Source organism: Aquila chrysaetos, chromosome 11 (assembly GCF_900496995.4).
Source record: "Aquila chrysaetos chrysaetos chromosome 11, bAquChr1.4, whole genome shotgun sequence".
In the NCBI taxonomy this organism is placed as follows: Eukaryota; Metazoa; Chordata; class Aves; order Accipitriformes; family Accipitridae; genus Aquila; species Aquila chrysaetos.
The window spans coordinates 24,991,075-25,005,974 of NC_044014.1; the positions used below are offsets into that span (position 1 = coordinate 24,991,075).

A 14,900-nucleotide genomic window follows, 5' to 3' on the forward strand; every position below is an offset into this window, starting at 1 on the left:
AGAACTGGACTGTAAAGGCTTATACAGACAGACAAGCAAGTACCAAAAATAGCTCATGCAACAGCAAACTACAAAACAAGAAGGGGGGAAGGTTTCATTTCTCTTAATTAGTGATCCCAAATTTAGTTAAAATGGGGAGTCATAACAGCCATCGTTGCTACAACCCTATTTAGGAGTATCACTTTGGTAAGGCACATGTAACCTTCATGTCTGTGAATAAACTTTTTGCTGGTTTTAAATAACAGATACTGAAATCAAACTAAGCATCAAACAAGAAAATACGGATGTATTTCTGGTGGGAAGCAAGGACACTGTTACACAGGAGGATTTGGAAGTATTTAAGCAGGCTCGAGAACTTTCCCTGGAGGTAAGAATCATGTTGCATAAAATGTAGTTATTTCTGTAAATAAATAAAAAAAAAAAATCAATTCATTTTCATATGTCTATTCATCTTCATTTTTAATATATTCCTTTTGATCTAGTGTGTCATGCTTGCTGTGACTTTAGTTTGGGAGACACTGTATATACAGTTATATTTTCCTAGATAGGAGACAAGGCATCACACTGGAATGGGTCAGATAAGTGACACTTGGGATAGATTTTTGAAAGATACACTTGAGCATTTTGGACACAGGACTACCACTGATTAAGCACAGAGATTAAGCATAGTTGACATCCTGGTCAGGACTGAGAGGATGTTGGTCGGTAAGAATGTGCCTGATGATTTTCCTCTGTGGATAAAGCAGCCACTGTGAAAAGTTAAGTCTGTCCCAGCAAATACAGTTTGGTAGCAAACTGGGGTTAGTGAGTTTATAACTTCATTTCACCCAGTGATTTAACACACTTTGAGTTTAAATACTACAGACTTTTTCTAGCAGTGAAAATATTTGAGCTTAATCTGACTAAAACTGTTTATTCCAGCTGGTGTTAATGCTATTCTTTAAGTATGTAGGAGTAATCTAAAGCTTGTGGAGACTGAGATTTTTTTTTTCTTTTTTTTTGTGCCAAGGAAGCTGCACACGGAAGGTGAATCTTCCTATAGCAAAATGGACTTTTACTTTTCTGTGTCCATGAAATGAGCAACTAATTTTTTTTGAGAACCTGGGTCAGAAGGGAGGTGCACGTAATGTTTCAAGTGCTGCTTTTTATAAAATTGCATCATAAATGAGTATGTCTTTTACTTTTTTCAGTAATGGAAGTCACTTTTTTGAGGTTTAGTTTACAAGAACTGACATTATGTGCTATGGGTAAATGCAGTGACCTTTTTATAGTCTTAATTCAGAGTGTGTTATCCAATAAATTCAAACCAAGTTTAAAGATTCAACTTTGTTATTAGTTTGTACTTCCATTTGCTTGTGGAAATGGTTCCTACTGCTTCCTTTCTTTGTCTTTCATATGCAGTCCAAAAATGTTAGGTAATAAGATTTCTAAAATTTGTGGCACTGAAATTACTCTCCCCCCCCCCCCCCCCCCCTTCCTTCCTTTTCTTGTATTTCGCAAGCTCTGTAGGGTCTAGCAGTCATTTCTGAACAGCTCAACTTCAGTTTGATAGCAGAGATAAGTGTGTGTTAGTATACTGTTGACTGTTATGAGGTAAATTCCAAGGACTGTGGAAGTGTTCTGCTGATGCCTTCTCCCTCATTGTTTTGACAAAAGGACAGCTTTGAGTTCGAACCAGAACTGTAGAGAAGTCCTCATGCTAGATGCTGCAGTAGAAGAGAATGGGGGCAGTTGTGCCTCTTATTTGCCTGGGCCATACAACATCTATTTGTATGCACTTACTTGTAAGCACTACTTGCTTAACTTCATGTTCAGTTGTTTGGCACCTTGAAAGAAATTTTCACTGTTTATATTTGGGTGTTTGCAAACACTGCCTGTGCAGGTTGGAGGAACTTAAGCAACTGATTTGAATACTTCAGCTTTCTTCCACCTTCACTGGGTGAAATTGATGATATAAAGCTAACTTTCCTTGTACTTTTTCTACAACTAATATTTTGCTTTTATGGCACCTTACAGAAAATTGGGTGTAAAAACACTGGTGAAACAAGTGGGCGATACCCTTCAGTGATTGAGTTTGGAAAATACGAGATCCAGACCTGGTACTCTTCACCTTACCCACAGGAATACGCAAGGTAGCGAGTTGTCAAGAATGTCATACGTTGTTGGAATTTTTACTAATGTGTTAACTGTAATTTATTTGCTTACTCTTTTGTAATTGTTTATAACTTACAACTTTTAAAAGTAAATATGCTTTTGTAATTGTAAGTGAGAACAAGGATTTGTCTTTTTGTTTGGTTGGGTTTTTTTACAAGTTCTAATCAAAGATGTGTTAAAAAGACTGATTTTTCCTAGTCCTGTATCAACATAATCTTGCAGTGTGTACTGGCATGGCTTTGGGTCTTTCGGGGTTTTTGTTTGTTTTGTTATTTTTGTTTGTTTGGGGTGTCTTTTTGTTGGTTGTTTGTTTTTTTTTAACCATTGCAACTAGGCATGTCCAACTTCTGGCCATTTAGGGCAAATAATCTTGTTTGTCATCCAGAATTTAACCTCCTTTTTTTAAGGGACTATTTCCACTTACTCCTGCTGCTTTTATAGTGTTAATATTTTATTTCAGTTACTTTTTTATTCCCTGAATTTATATCATATTGTGAATGAGAGAGTTACCTGTTGCATCAAGTAAATTAATCCCAGGCAGAAGTGTAATGATGGATAATTACTGGTATGTGGCAGCAGTGGGATGGCATCTGTAGGAGGCAGTGTGCTTCTCAACTCTGAGTGCAGTGGGATTACATCATGGAACAAAGAGTTCAAACTACTTTTTATGTTGTTGATACACTACTCCAGTATTCTAAGAAAGTTTAAACGATGGCTGTGATCCCAACGAGATCCCAGGATGTGCCAATAGCTTCAGAGCAAATAAAGGCTGTCCTCTCTGCTCTAAAACTTTGTAGACTAACTAATTTCTGCAGTCTTCCACTGCTTCAGTTATTTAAAAATGAAGGTAAATAGCCATAAAAGTCACTGAAAGGAACTGTTTCTGTTATGTAGAACAATTGTCAGCATTGTCTTACATGGGGCATGTGGGTTACTTGTATGTATGTAGTCTGAACTGAATCCTTCCTAGAGGAGTACAGTCATCTAGTTGCCTGTGTTGTGGAGATGTGTGGAAGGGAGACGTTTTGCCTGTGTGCAAACTGTTTGGATGGGCTTCTGAGTTGAAGTAAAGTGATAGTTTAGGTGGAGGTGAGGGGGTACAATCCTACTACAGCTTGCTGTCCCACACAAGTATTTGGAAGACAGTGGAAAGAAAAAACATCTCCTAGCCTTCCCCATGTACAAAATAAGGAATATTAAAGGGAAGGAGATTCCCTGTATTCTGCTGTGTGCCTCCTTTGTCTTTTGTCTTCACTGGAAGAAGAAGGGTGAAATTTGAGGTATGACTCCAGTGTGCCTACTGTGATGGAGACCACGGCAAAAGCTTAGGTGGAATGTGGGAAGCGGGAAGTAACTGGGATCTACCAGAGGCTGGACCACAAAACAGCTCACCACAGTCCAACTCTATTGAATTAGGTTCACTATGATTGCTTGAATCTGATCTTTTCTGATCTTCCTTTTTCTAGTGGCTGATGTGTGTATGTTTCATCATTCACTGTAATGTTATTTATTTATTTATTTAAACTTAAGCAGCATTTACTTATGGTACCTTATATTTACATGGGGAGGGCCTTTCTCTTTGTGGTAACATTTTTGTTTACAGAATTTAACAATTTTTATTTATTTTTTTTACAAAATATCTTTCTAATTTTCATACAGATTACCAAAGCTTTACCTGTGTGAATTCTGTCTTAAATACATGAAAAGTAAAAACATTTTGTTAAGGCACTCAAAGAAATGTGGCTGGTTTCATCCTCCAGCCAATGAAATCTACAGAAGAAATGACCTTTCAGTATTTGAGGTAAGTATATAAAAAAAATCTATATTTCTGAAAGTAACCAGTTTGTAGACATTACAGACCAGTTGTAGAACTAGTGAAAATTGACGTACTTAAATACTTCCTTGGAGATTCTTCCTATACTGTAAAACCAAGTCCATCTTCCCTGTCCTATTCCACCCTGCCATGTTCTCTCATGATTCTTGGTTTCTTTACTTGTACTTCATGTATTAGCCAGCTTCTTAAGGTACCTGTTTAACGTGCATCTTAGATGAGGACTGCAATGGAAGCCCTTTGACTGGATTGGCTTTCCCTTCTCAGCAACGGTACCTCTTGCACCCATTCGTTTCTGGCTATTTGAGTATCTTGGGTGTAGGGAGAATACTAATTGTAATGTACATGCTTCCAATGTATAAAAGCAAGCAAAGCAGTTTCTTGTGTATTGTTCTGAAAATAAAAAATTATCTACTAAGTGCTTTTGTATTCCTTTTGGATGTTTGAGAAAGTTGCCCTGAAACATCCTTGTTGGGTGACAGATGTTGAGTCCAACTTTGGCCAGAACATACTGCCTTTAATTTAGAAAGTCTAGAGTTTTGCTTGTGGATATGTATTCTTTTATAATCTAAATTATTCTCTTGGGAGACAACGACTTTTAAAGTTTGAGGTTTTAAGGATATCCTGAACAATAGAATTCTGTTTCAAATAGTATGCCTGAAGTTATTAAAGCTGTGCATTAACCTTCACGTTTCTATTTCTCAAGAGTTGTTACAGATTGCATTAACAGAAAAGGCTGCTGGGGTTACTAGGACTTCTTTTGAGGCTGTTTCTCAATAGCAGTATTTAGATGTGTATATTGATAACTTCTTTTTAATTGCAGGTATCAGAGATTCTATTTGTGTTTTAATATTGTATAAACATCTGTTGTGCTTGATCATTGCCATTATCTGTTCAAACAATGGTAGATGCAGTCTTGAAGTCCTTACTTAAATTAGAACAAGATCTTAATATTTGGTTCACTTGTTTGGTTTTGTGCTATTAGAAAAAATAGCTATCTCAAACAAGATGGCTTCCTTCTTGTTTATAAAGATGGTAGATTTGCCAGCAAAAGACTAAGTTGTAAACAGACTTACTCTTTTCCTGTCAAGAAACAAAATTGCCCTAGTCGGTCCAAAATAACTTACAGTTTCTCTATTAGCAGGTGTTAAGAACTGTGCAGCATACAATAGGCAAATCCTGCTTTCCAGTTTATTTTCATCAGCTACTGCCAACATGTGAATAAAAACTTTATTAAAATAATGAGAAAAAAAAAGTCTCCCCCCCCCTTTTTTTTTCCTCTCCTTTCTTGTCTTCTCACATTTAAAACTGATGAACAAGCTGTATTTACCTGGAATTTAAGAAGTTTTTTGCATTTCTGTTCTAATGTTCTTACTGAAAAAGATAGCTTACATAATTTGGGTTTTCAGGCTTATGGCTTACCTAGTGATGATTTCTGCTTGCTTAATGTTCGCATTTAATTTGCACACTTGCTAATAAGTGTGAAAAGGAATAAAAAGCATCTAGACAATAGGGTGAGTTGTATGAGAGCTTAATGTATTTAGTAAGTTCTTGAGTACTGTATGCAAGTTTATTCTGATGCCTTTAGGAGCAGTAGCTGTCCATTAAATGTTTTTTTTCTTTAATCCAGATAATGCAACTATACTACTGAAGTCACCTTGAAATCCCTAAATATATCCAAAAGGTTGGGTTTTACTCAGATTTTTAACGAGGATTTTTACTAAAATCAAATCAGAACAGAATATAGCTTTTTATTTTTTTTGGCACGGTAGGCATACCATTTGGCTGTCTCTGTGAATGAAATACAGCTAGTGACTTTATCAAAGAACATCAGTACAAGCAAACCTTTCCATTAAGAAGATTATTTCAAAAGTGCTATTGCCTTTGAGCCTTCCCTTTCAGGGAGTAACTAATTGATCTAGGAAATCTGCATCTGTGTCTGGCTTTTCTGTAGCCGAGTCACAGCTTGACTCTTTACACTCGTAACATACCTAGACTAATTGCAGTACTTAGCCTGAAAATTTACTTCTCTCACTCAATAGCGTTTTAGTCTGGCATAAAAATTTTGTCTTGTCTAATTTATCTAAAACATTGCTGTGATTGATACGTAACTGGCAACTCATTCATTGGTCTTAAACCTTAAGGATTCAACAAAATATACTTCATTGTTTTTGTTGGGTGTTTTTTAATGGTTGCTCACCACTGCCTTCTAGCAAACCACAGTTTAATATAATTTTAACTAGTATATTTTTTTTGTTTGCCAGTCATACTCATTTTTATTCCAGGAATAAAGTGAAAGAGTTAAGGCTAATTTGAACAATTAAGAGGTGAAGTTACTTTGTTTAATAAATCCGGATACTTCGAGGATACTTACAAATGCAAAGTAATTACTACTAACTGAGGAGTTCTTACTTAACAAGAAGCTGGGGCATTTCTTTTCTGAACCTTAATGGTGGGGGGGGGGGCGTGTCTGTAACACCATATTGTTCACATTTCCTTCTAGGATATGATTGATTCATTAAGTTGTTTTGTCCTAACATGTTGGTGGCATTGGAAATAACTGCATCTGTCTTGCTTTCTAGGTTGATGGAAATGTGAGCAAAATTTATTGTCAGAATCTTTGTTTGCTAGCTAAGCTCTTTCTGGACCACAAAACCTTGTATTATGATGTTGAACCATTCCTCTTCTATGTCCTTACAAAAAATGATGAGAAGGGCTGCCATTTAGTTGGATATTTCTCTAAGGTAAAAAAAAAAAAATGTGGATTTTCTTAAACATTTGTAATTCCCACTCATGAATACTTGTGCCAACAGCAAAGAAAAACAATTCAGAAGCTTGAAATCTTCTCTGTAAATCTCATATAATTTGCATTGTTTCAAATATGCTCGTACTTTCTTGTCTCAAAGACTGATGCAAATTGAGTAATTGTATGTGCATTCAGCCACATGTGTTGGGGTTTTTTGTTGGTTTGGGGGTGGTATTTTGGGGGGGGGGGGTTTGTTTTTGTTTTGTTTGGTTCCAGAATGTAGTTTCAGTTGAAAATTAAATCTTTTTCCTCCCCCTACCATTTTTGCAATAGTATGCCAAGTCTAACTTCTAAAAGTGCTAGGTATTGGAAATGTTGATGTGTTCTCATGGCTTTACTGCTAGCAGTTCAAGCTGTCTGTTTAGACATAAATGGCCAGCTATGTTCATCTCTTGTGCACAATCTGATCTAATGCAGTTACTCATTGCACTGAATGTAAGAGTGCATTGCCTAACTTTATGGTGGATGCCTTCTTTAGAGTTGATGTCTCTATTGGTTGTGGTTTTGCTTTGAATTTTAAAGCAATAGATAGCTGCTATAGGTGAAAATAATACTTATGTGGACCAAAAATAATGGTGAAGTATAATTAGATGTGCCTGCAACAGGAAAGCTTCCATTATTGTCCATAATTTGTCCATAAGAAATGTGATGAATTGGTACAGTTACTCAGAAAGTCAGTACTTCTTGCCCCTAGTATGACCACCTCCTATTGCCTATATAATTTTCTTTCTTTAAGAAGTGATTTGTATGAAGGTATTATTTTGAAGAAGTCTAAAAATCTTGTCAGTGTGCTGCATGTTATACAGTGATCTCTTGGGGGTCTGACTGATTCCTTCTGAGGTGTGGGCCTTGCTGGGATTAAAGTAGCAGTGAGGTATGTAGGCACAATTTGCACTGTCTTTTCTGTGAGTGAGAAGTTCTTGTGGCATACAAACATGTCAACTCTGATATAGGCAAGTATTTTCTAGATATGCAGGTGTTGAGGTGAGTCTCTCTTGATGTTTGTTCCTTCTTTCAGCAAGGATGCATTTTCTTTTCCCCTTTCACCCCTGTTGCTTTTGGGCACTCTCTTTGTCACATCTGATGGTCATGAATGTTTTAGCTACCAAAACTTAGGAAAAAAGCTTCATCTCAAATTGTTTACTGAATTACATGTGTTGTGTCATCATTTCCGCCCCCCTCCTGCCCCCTGTCCCCCCCTTTTTTTTCTTCTTTTTTTAAAAACGTGTATGCTCTTGCTGGCAGAAACACGCTGGCTTTTCTTCCCTGATTACAAATATGTTGCCAGAATGTGAACTTCATACTAGCAGCAGTCTTGAGAGTTTGGGAACCTGTACAGAGAAAATATGTCACCATATTGTAGAAACTAAGAAACCTTGCAAAATACGGCTTGGGTATCTGCTTTCACGGCTGAAGAAATGTTTGGAAACCAATGTACTGGCATGTGATCCTGTCAGTGTCACCTCTGGTCTGGTGTCATCTTATGTGTGGAGCCTGAAGTGATAGGTGGTGTCTTAAACTTTACATGTGCTTGCCACAACGTCTTGTCAGTTATGTGGACCTGGATATTTTTGGCTGATTTATTTTGTATCCCTCAAAACTAACTAGTGCTGATTTTTGGGGGGTGGGGTGGGGGTGTGTAACCTTTTAAAGGTAACAAGACTTCAACACGCTTCCTTTTTATGAATAAATCTGAAAGAACCTACAACCTTACATTGTTAGAACAGCTTCCTAGTTTAGATTCTTCCTTCTGTTGTCTTAAATAATCAGTGTAGTATTTGCCTGCATTGCCTGTATGTTGTGTGACTTCATTCTGTCTGAAAGAGCTCTGGCTTCTGAGCATTCTGCCTTGATTTGGATTGAGGTGAGAAGCATTCAGCTTTGAAAAAGTTAGTATGCTTCAAGTATAACTTCTTAGTTCTGTGGGTATGAGGTTCCTCCCCTCCACTCTAACCCCACATTCATTCAGAGAGAGAAGACAAAATAAAGATGGAAACCAGCAGGCACTTAGTGTAGCAATTGCAGAAAATACAACTTCACCATGTGTATGGATATTATTTTCCACTTATATATCCTTGACAGAATGGTTAGTGAAGCATGAAAGTATTTCACTCTTTTTCCCATCCTCCTCCTTTACAGCACTTAAACTTCATTATACTGTTTAGACAATGTATTTAATTTTTAAGGTGCTGAGTAGTTAACTAATAAAATAATTTGAAGGGTATGTTTGATACTTCTTTCTTATAATTAAATATTAATGTAGAATTATTTGACTTTGCTACTGACCCCATGCATCTGTTCACCTTATTGGGATATCTTACAAGGACAGTGGCAGGTGCAGGCAATTGCCCACTTCAGCAGTGCTTTTAACATACTTGATCTGTTTCTCTTTCCCACAGGAAAAGCTTTGCCAGCAGAAGTACAATGTCTCCTGCATAATGATCATGCCCCAATACCAAAGGCAAGGATTTGGAAGGTTTCTCATTGATTTCAGTAAGTGAAGTGTTTTATTTACACTTGTGATCCAGGGAGCTGATGGCTGTTATAAGAAATTGTAACATGTGAAACTTTATTTAACTTGCTTTGTTGTTTTTATCAATAGATAATGGGATTTCTGTTTATATTTACATAGGATATAAAAGCTCTCTGAAGTGAAAACTTACTGCTGCTCTGTTATTGTACTCGAGGAAATTGAGAATGGATCTCTCAGCAGTAATATTAGCTCACAAAGCTATTACCCTGAATGAATTGTCTAAATTACTTTCCATTTTGCCTTGCTCATTAGTATAAGAAGAGGCAATTATTTGTGATTATAGCTAAGAAGGTGTTAGTCCAAGGCATTCTCTTCATTCTAATATTTCTAACTTATATTTTCTTTTAGCTAAAAACCTGTTTTAGCTGAAGAATTAGCACATAGAAGGAATGTATTTTGGTTTTTGTCGTGAAGTTCATCACTTCCTCAGTGGAAATTGTTACCAAAAAAAGCATAGGTGCTCATGGCTGTATATGTACTTGCTGCTTTATTTTGCTGAGTTGTCTGACCTTTTAGAAAGCTTCAGGCACACTTGTTTAAATATAGATTTGTTATTCCCCAAATCTTTAAGCTGCAATGAAACTCCAAACAAAATTGTCTAAAGAAACTTCTCAGCTGAGTGTCCTTAGTATACTACTGAATCCAACTTTCTATTGTAATTTAGAGGGAGGATGATAAGGAATTCGTGTATGTTGTATATGGTTAGTTTTCGCTATTACTTATGTTTTTTAAAGCACTGTAGAATTACATGACAATAGCAATAGTTAAGATAATAGGATTCCTGCCCTGAAGGTGTATGCAAGAACATTAAAATGCAAATAATAATACATTGCAGTATAACAGCAGGATAAAGACAGTAATTTGTAACTGTAGAGTTTTCAAGTTCTTTGTCTTTAGTGTAGTCATGCTGGGTAGAACACTATGAGTTGATAAAGATACTTAGTATGTCTCATCATTGTATGGCTTTATAAACAGTCTTCACTATACCCCTGTGAGTTAGGTAAGGATGGTTCTGGACCACTTAATCCACCACTGAAATATATTTGTTGCTGGAGCCAGAACAGAACAGATGTTCCATTGTGTGCCTTCTGCAACCCTTTAGGAAAGGCAGTGAGAAGTACCACATATTTCTGGAACTGTGGAGTGAACTTTAAGTTCACTTAGGTAGAAATTGGCCCTGGTTTAGGATTAGGATCCCTTCATGCAAAAGGAGATGGGGAACTCTTACTGGGCACAGCTGGTAAGTACTTCTAGGCTTTTTCTTTGTTTTTTACTCTGTGGTGTCTTTCAAAAAAAGCGCTCTCAACAAACATTAATCTAGTTGAGTTTGTGGTAGTTATGTCTACAAAACTGATGGCACAGCTACGAAACCTGTGGATTCCACAGAAAGTCTGGATGTGGATGTGCTGTGTCTTTCTGGATCTGTGCTGTTACTGTGCCATGTGCTACTTAATCTGGAAAAATCAGTAGGGTGTTCTGTCCCTGTTATCCTTCTGGAAAAATCTGGAAGCACATTGGGTTGTTTGAATCATTAGGATTTCTGTGATAACTTGCAAGATGACCTAACGGTATCCTTAGCTTGAAGCTTATCTGGTGCTATTCTTACACCTTTCCTCTTGCAGACTTGTTTGTATCACAGGTGTAGACTGCAGCTGTATACATACTGGGTGTAGTCCAGAGACCAGCTTCAGCTTCTGCTGTAGCTAACAAACTGCCCACTTTGTGAGCACCCAGTCAGTCCTTCAGTACTTTTCCACAGTGTTTTCCCTTGGTTTTCTGGACAGAGGTTCCCTTAGCTAACTGGGAATCAGACTGTCTCAGTTTCCAACAGAATGAAGAACTAAGAGGTGACTCAAAGTCTGGCTCTGTAGTGATTTATTTACTTTTTTCTTGGAATTTTATTTGTGTTTGTCTCCTATATTGTAATTGACTGACTACCATCTTCTTTGTACTTCATGTCTGTTCACTTGTGGTCTCCTGAGAGTAAGTTGCTCTAACTGGCTTGAGAAGATGGGATATAACAAAACTCCAGTTATAATTCTAAACTTGAACAGAGCAAGTTCATCATAGTTTAAAACGTTTTTTGCCAGTAACATTATCTAGATTGTCATGTTCTCATAAAGTTATTGGAAGATAAATTTTATGCTCTGGATGTTAAGTCTTCATTTGTTATGTGGGTAATGCATCTAAATGAGTTCTGTGAAGCAGTCACTGGTACTTGTCTTTTTTAGAACAGTAACCAGAACAGTTTTTAGACTAAAATAATAAAAATGTAACTGAGCAAGTAATTTTCAGAAAATGATAGTTACAAACCACAAAAGGGAAGGTCTCAAGAACTGTGTGCAAGCGGTTGACTGCTCACATTACTTTGTATATATAGACACTTCACAGTTACAAAGGCTGGAAGCAACGCAGCCTTAAGTCACTACACAACTTTTGCTTTGTCAGCAGTCTGGTGAAAATGTAGTTTGTGGTACAGAATTTGCTTCTTTTTTGGTGAGTCAAATGTATTTGTTCAGATTGTGATGCAATGCATTCTTTTGTCTTGAACTAATTTAATCTTTATAGATGAGTCGATGTGGTCATCCTATGACTTGCAAGGGAAAATAAATTATTTTGCTAAAAGAAAAATAGGTATTTGCTTTCTGACCATTAACTATTTTTTTTTCCCCAACTTTTTGCTAACTACGTTTAAACTTATCTAAATTTCATATAGAAGCTGATAATACTGTTATTTCTTACACTGTAGACACCAACATAAAGCTTTGTGTAAGGTCTGTCTGTCTATCGTTTCAGGAATCTATAAGCTCATGTGGAAAAAAGATTTTTAGGAAGAGTACTTTAACTTTGTAAGAAGAAAGCGTGCTGTAAAATGCCTGAGTTCTCTACTCTGTCTTCAGCAAAAATTTCATGTGTAGTTTTCTGTATGTCATTGGTCATTTAAATAGAAATGTTTTTTAAAACACAATATATGTGTCTGTTCTGGTTTGTAAAGACTGGTAAGATTTTTTTAATTTTTTTTTTCTTGGTAGGGAATTTACAGGTTTTGACTGTGGTAGAAACTTGTTGGGCTGTCAGAAATGGAAAAAAAGTTAAGTTCTAAATATTTATCAAACAGTGAAACTGTTGATTTGTAAAATTGCAGACTCAATACTGCTTCATTTTGCTTAATTCATTTTAAGATAAAAACAGTTTAACCTGTTTTATTTTCTGGAAGCATGTCATACTGAAGTCAAAACTGTTTACATGAAGTCTTCATTTTGTTTACGCTGAGTCTGCTTTATTATTTTATAACAGTCTGTTGATTTTTCACATTGGGAACCTAATTTTTACTTGGAGTGTATCTAAATGTACAAAAGCAGTTCCTGAAAATGAATAATGGTCTTAATTTGCTTGTCAAATTTATACCTTCCTGCCTTTTACAGGACTGATAATTCTTGCCAAACTACTTGGGTTTGGGCTTTTTGTTTTGTTTTCATTTCCTTGTTCTTCTTGTATTCTGTGAGGTTGACTGGATTGTGATTGCAGGGTTGTACCTGAGGCAAAATAATTGACTTCTGCATCAATCTTTTGTATTTGCTGTAAATTAAATTTTGGGCAAGTAGACTCCAGCTTCAGTTGATCCAGAAACAAACCAGAGAGCAGGCTTTTATTGTATAATATCCCATTCTGGGTTTGTTTCACTTCATGTCCATTTGTGGTGGTACACAGCTATCATTCCTGTCACGAGGATTATATATACTTGCATTTGGGTGAGTCTTTATATGTCCTCTGTCAGTTCAGCCTGCAGTACTGTTGTGGTTTTCATAGTGCAAGCACTGAAGCTACAAGTGTTGTAGCTGTTTCTCTCTGTGCAGTCCCATTTCATTTATAAACTTTAGCAGCTTCTCTAGACAAGAATTTTTTCTTTACTTTCTTGATTTGAGCTCTCATAAAGCCTAGAATCTTCATATGCTTTCTATTTCTATTCATTAGGCTGCAGTGCCAAAAAATATTAGTATTTCTGTATTTGACATATCTAACGCAGAGTTCAATATTATTAGAATGGAATACCGCAGTATTTCATATTTGTTTTCTGTAAGTTTAAAGCAATCTTTCGATTCGCACTTCCTCACAAAGCTCATCTTGTCACAGTCCCGTATTTCTGCTTACTGGATTGCAAATTCCATGCTGGAGGCCTAGCAGCAGTTGGAGGGAAAAAACACATGTGACAGTATTAGGATAAACCGTTCCAACTGTGCTGGCTAGTATGTTGATAGTTCATTTGCATCACAGTAACAACTGGGTTCAATACTGAGGAGCGAAGTCCTTGATAGCCTTTTGTTATTTATCTTGAGGGTGTTTCTGGTCCAATTGATCGTAGCAGTTTCTTCCTCCCCTTCAGAATTCCTTCTTTTCATTTGCTTTATCTGTTCATTGTGAAATGATTATTCTTGCTCAAGAGAGGAAGCCTGTTTTAATGGTGCTGGGATTCTATTTGGGCTACATGTGTTCTTTGTTTTGTTTGGGGGGTATGGGGTTTTTTTGTTTCACTTGTCTGTATGTTTGGGAAAGTCAGTGCTCACTTTCTGACCTTTTGTATCATTTATTGCGTGCAACTTTTAATGGATTTTTTTTCCATTTACTTGAACTAACCCTTGATTCCCTTCTGGGATGTGTAGCTCAGTGTTTTGTGAGGAGACCATGATAGGGGCAGACAATTCAAGTCTAGCAGTGGAAGAAACAAACAGAGTTTATATTACTTGAGGAGTTGTATTCTGGTGTAGGAATCTGGTATCTGTTTCTTGGTAAAGTTTTTTTTTTTTTTTTCTTGTTCCATTCGAACAGTGAGTAAATCTTCAAGTCTTGATTTGCAGAAGCAGCAGAGTACCAGCAGTAGCAGCACTTGTGCAACAGCTAATGTATATAACACCAGGGAAGGCAAGTTTCCAAGGGATGAGAGGAGCAAAAAATTGGCTCTACAAGTAAAGGGAAAATAAACTGTTAATTAAAAGTTACATTTTTCCTCCTAAATGCTTTTAATGAGTAGCTTCAGAGCAGTTGATAAAGCAGGTCGGTACCATTACTGGTATTTATGAATTGGTAACTGAGAGAGAGATCCACTTTTTTGGTCAAAGTCAGTTAGGTTAGTGGCAGCATTCATTTCTCAATAGGAAATGGCTCAGCAAAGGCCTGTGAACAAGATTTGGTGGGGTGGAGTGTTCATTTGCTGTTTACTGCTTTGAAGAACTTGACTGAAGATCTAGAAATACAGCCTGTTTCTTTGATCTCAGTTCTAGTCCTGTCTTCTCCTCCACTGCAAATTCCTACAATCGCTTGTCCATATGCAACCATTTAGGGGCTTTTGTGCGCAAAAGCTGAATCAGTGAAATATTCTGGGCTAAAAATGGGTCGGGAGTAAAGACAGATGTCCTCGAAGGTGTTTGTTAAACCGGGATCACGTAATGATCCTGTATGCACTTTCATTGAGAAGTAAGGGATGGTGATGGGGCAGTGAATAAGAAAAAAAGGATGGATACTTTTGTAAAGTGCATTTTTGAATTCTTTCCAGTTTGCACTTGTTTCAGAAGATCTGC

General features: G+C 36.7%; 1 protein-coding gene across 9 annotated transcripts in view; it reads left to right on the forward strand.

The window, feature by feature from the left end:
- The window catches only part of KAT6B (lysine acetyltransferase 6B), a 119,869-nt gene that overhangs the window by 76,866 nt on the left and 28,103 nt on the right, over positions 1–14,900 (forward strand). For all 9 annotated transcript variants that reach the window (XM_030030161.1, XM_030030168.2, XM_030030169.2 and 6 more), the window contains 5 exons: positions 246–367; positions 2,017–2,132; positions 3,814–3,955; positions 6,568–6,729; positions 9,191–9,284. In XM_030030161.1, the coding sequence (XP_029886021.1) occupies positions 246–367; positions 2,017–2,132; positions 3,814–3,955; positions 6,568–6,729; positions 9,191–9,284 (636 nt within the window). The remainder of the gene's footprint in view (positions 1–245; positions 368–2,016; positions 2,133–3,813; positions 3,956–6,567; positions 6,730–9,190; positions 9,285–14,900) is intronic.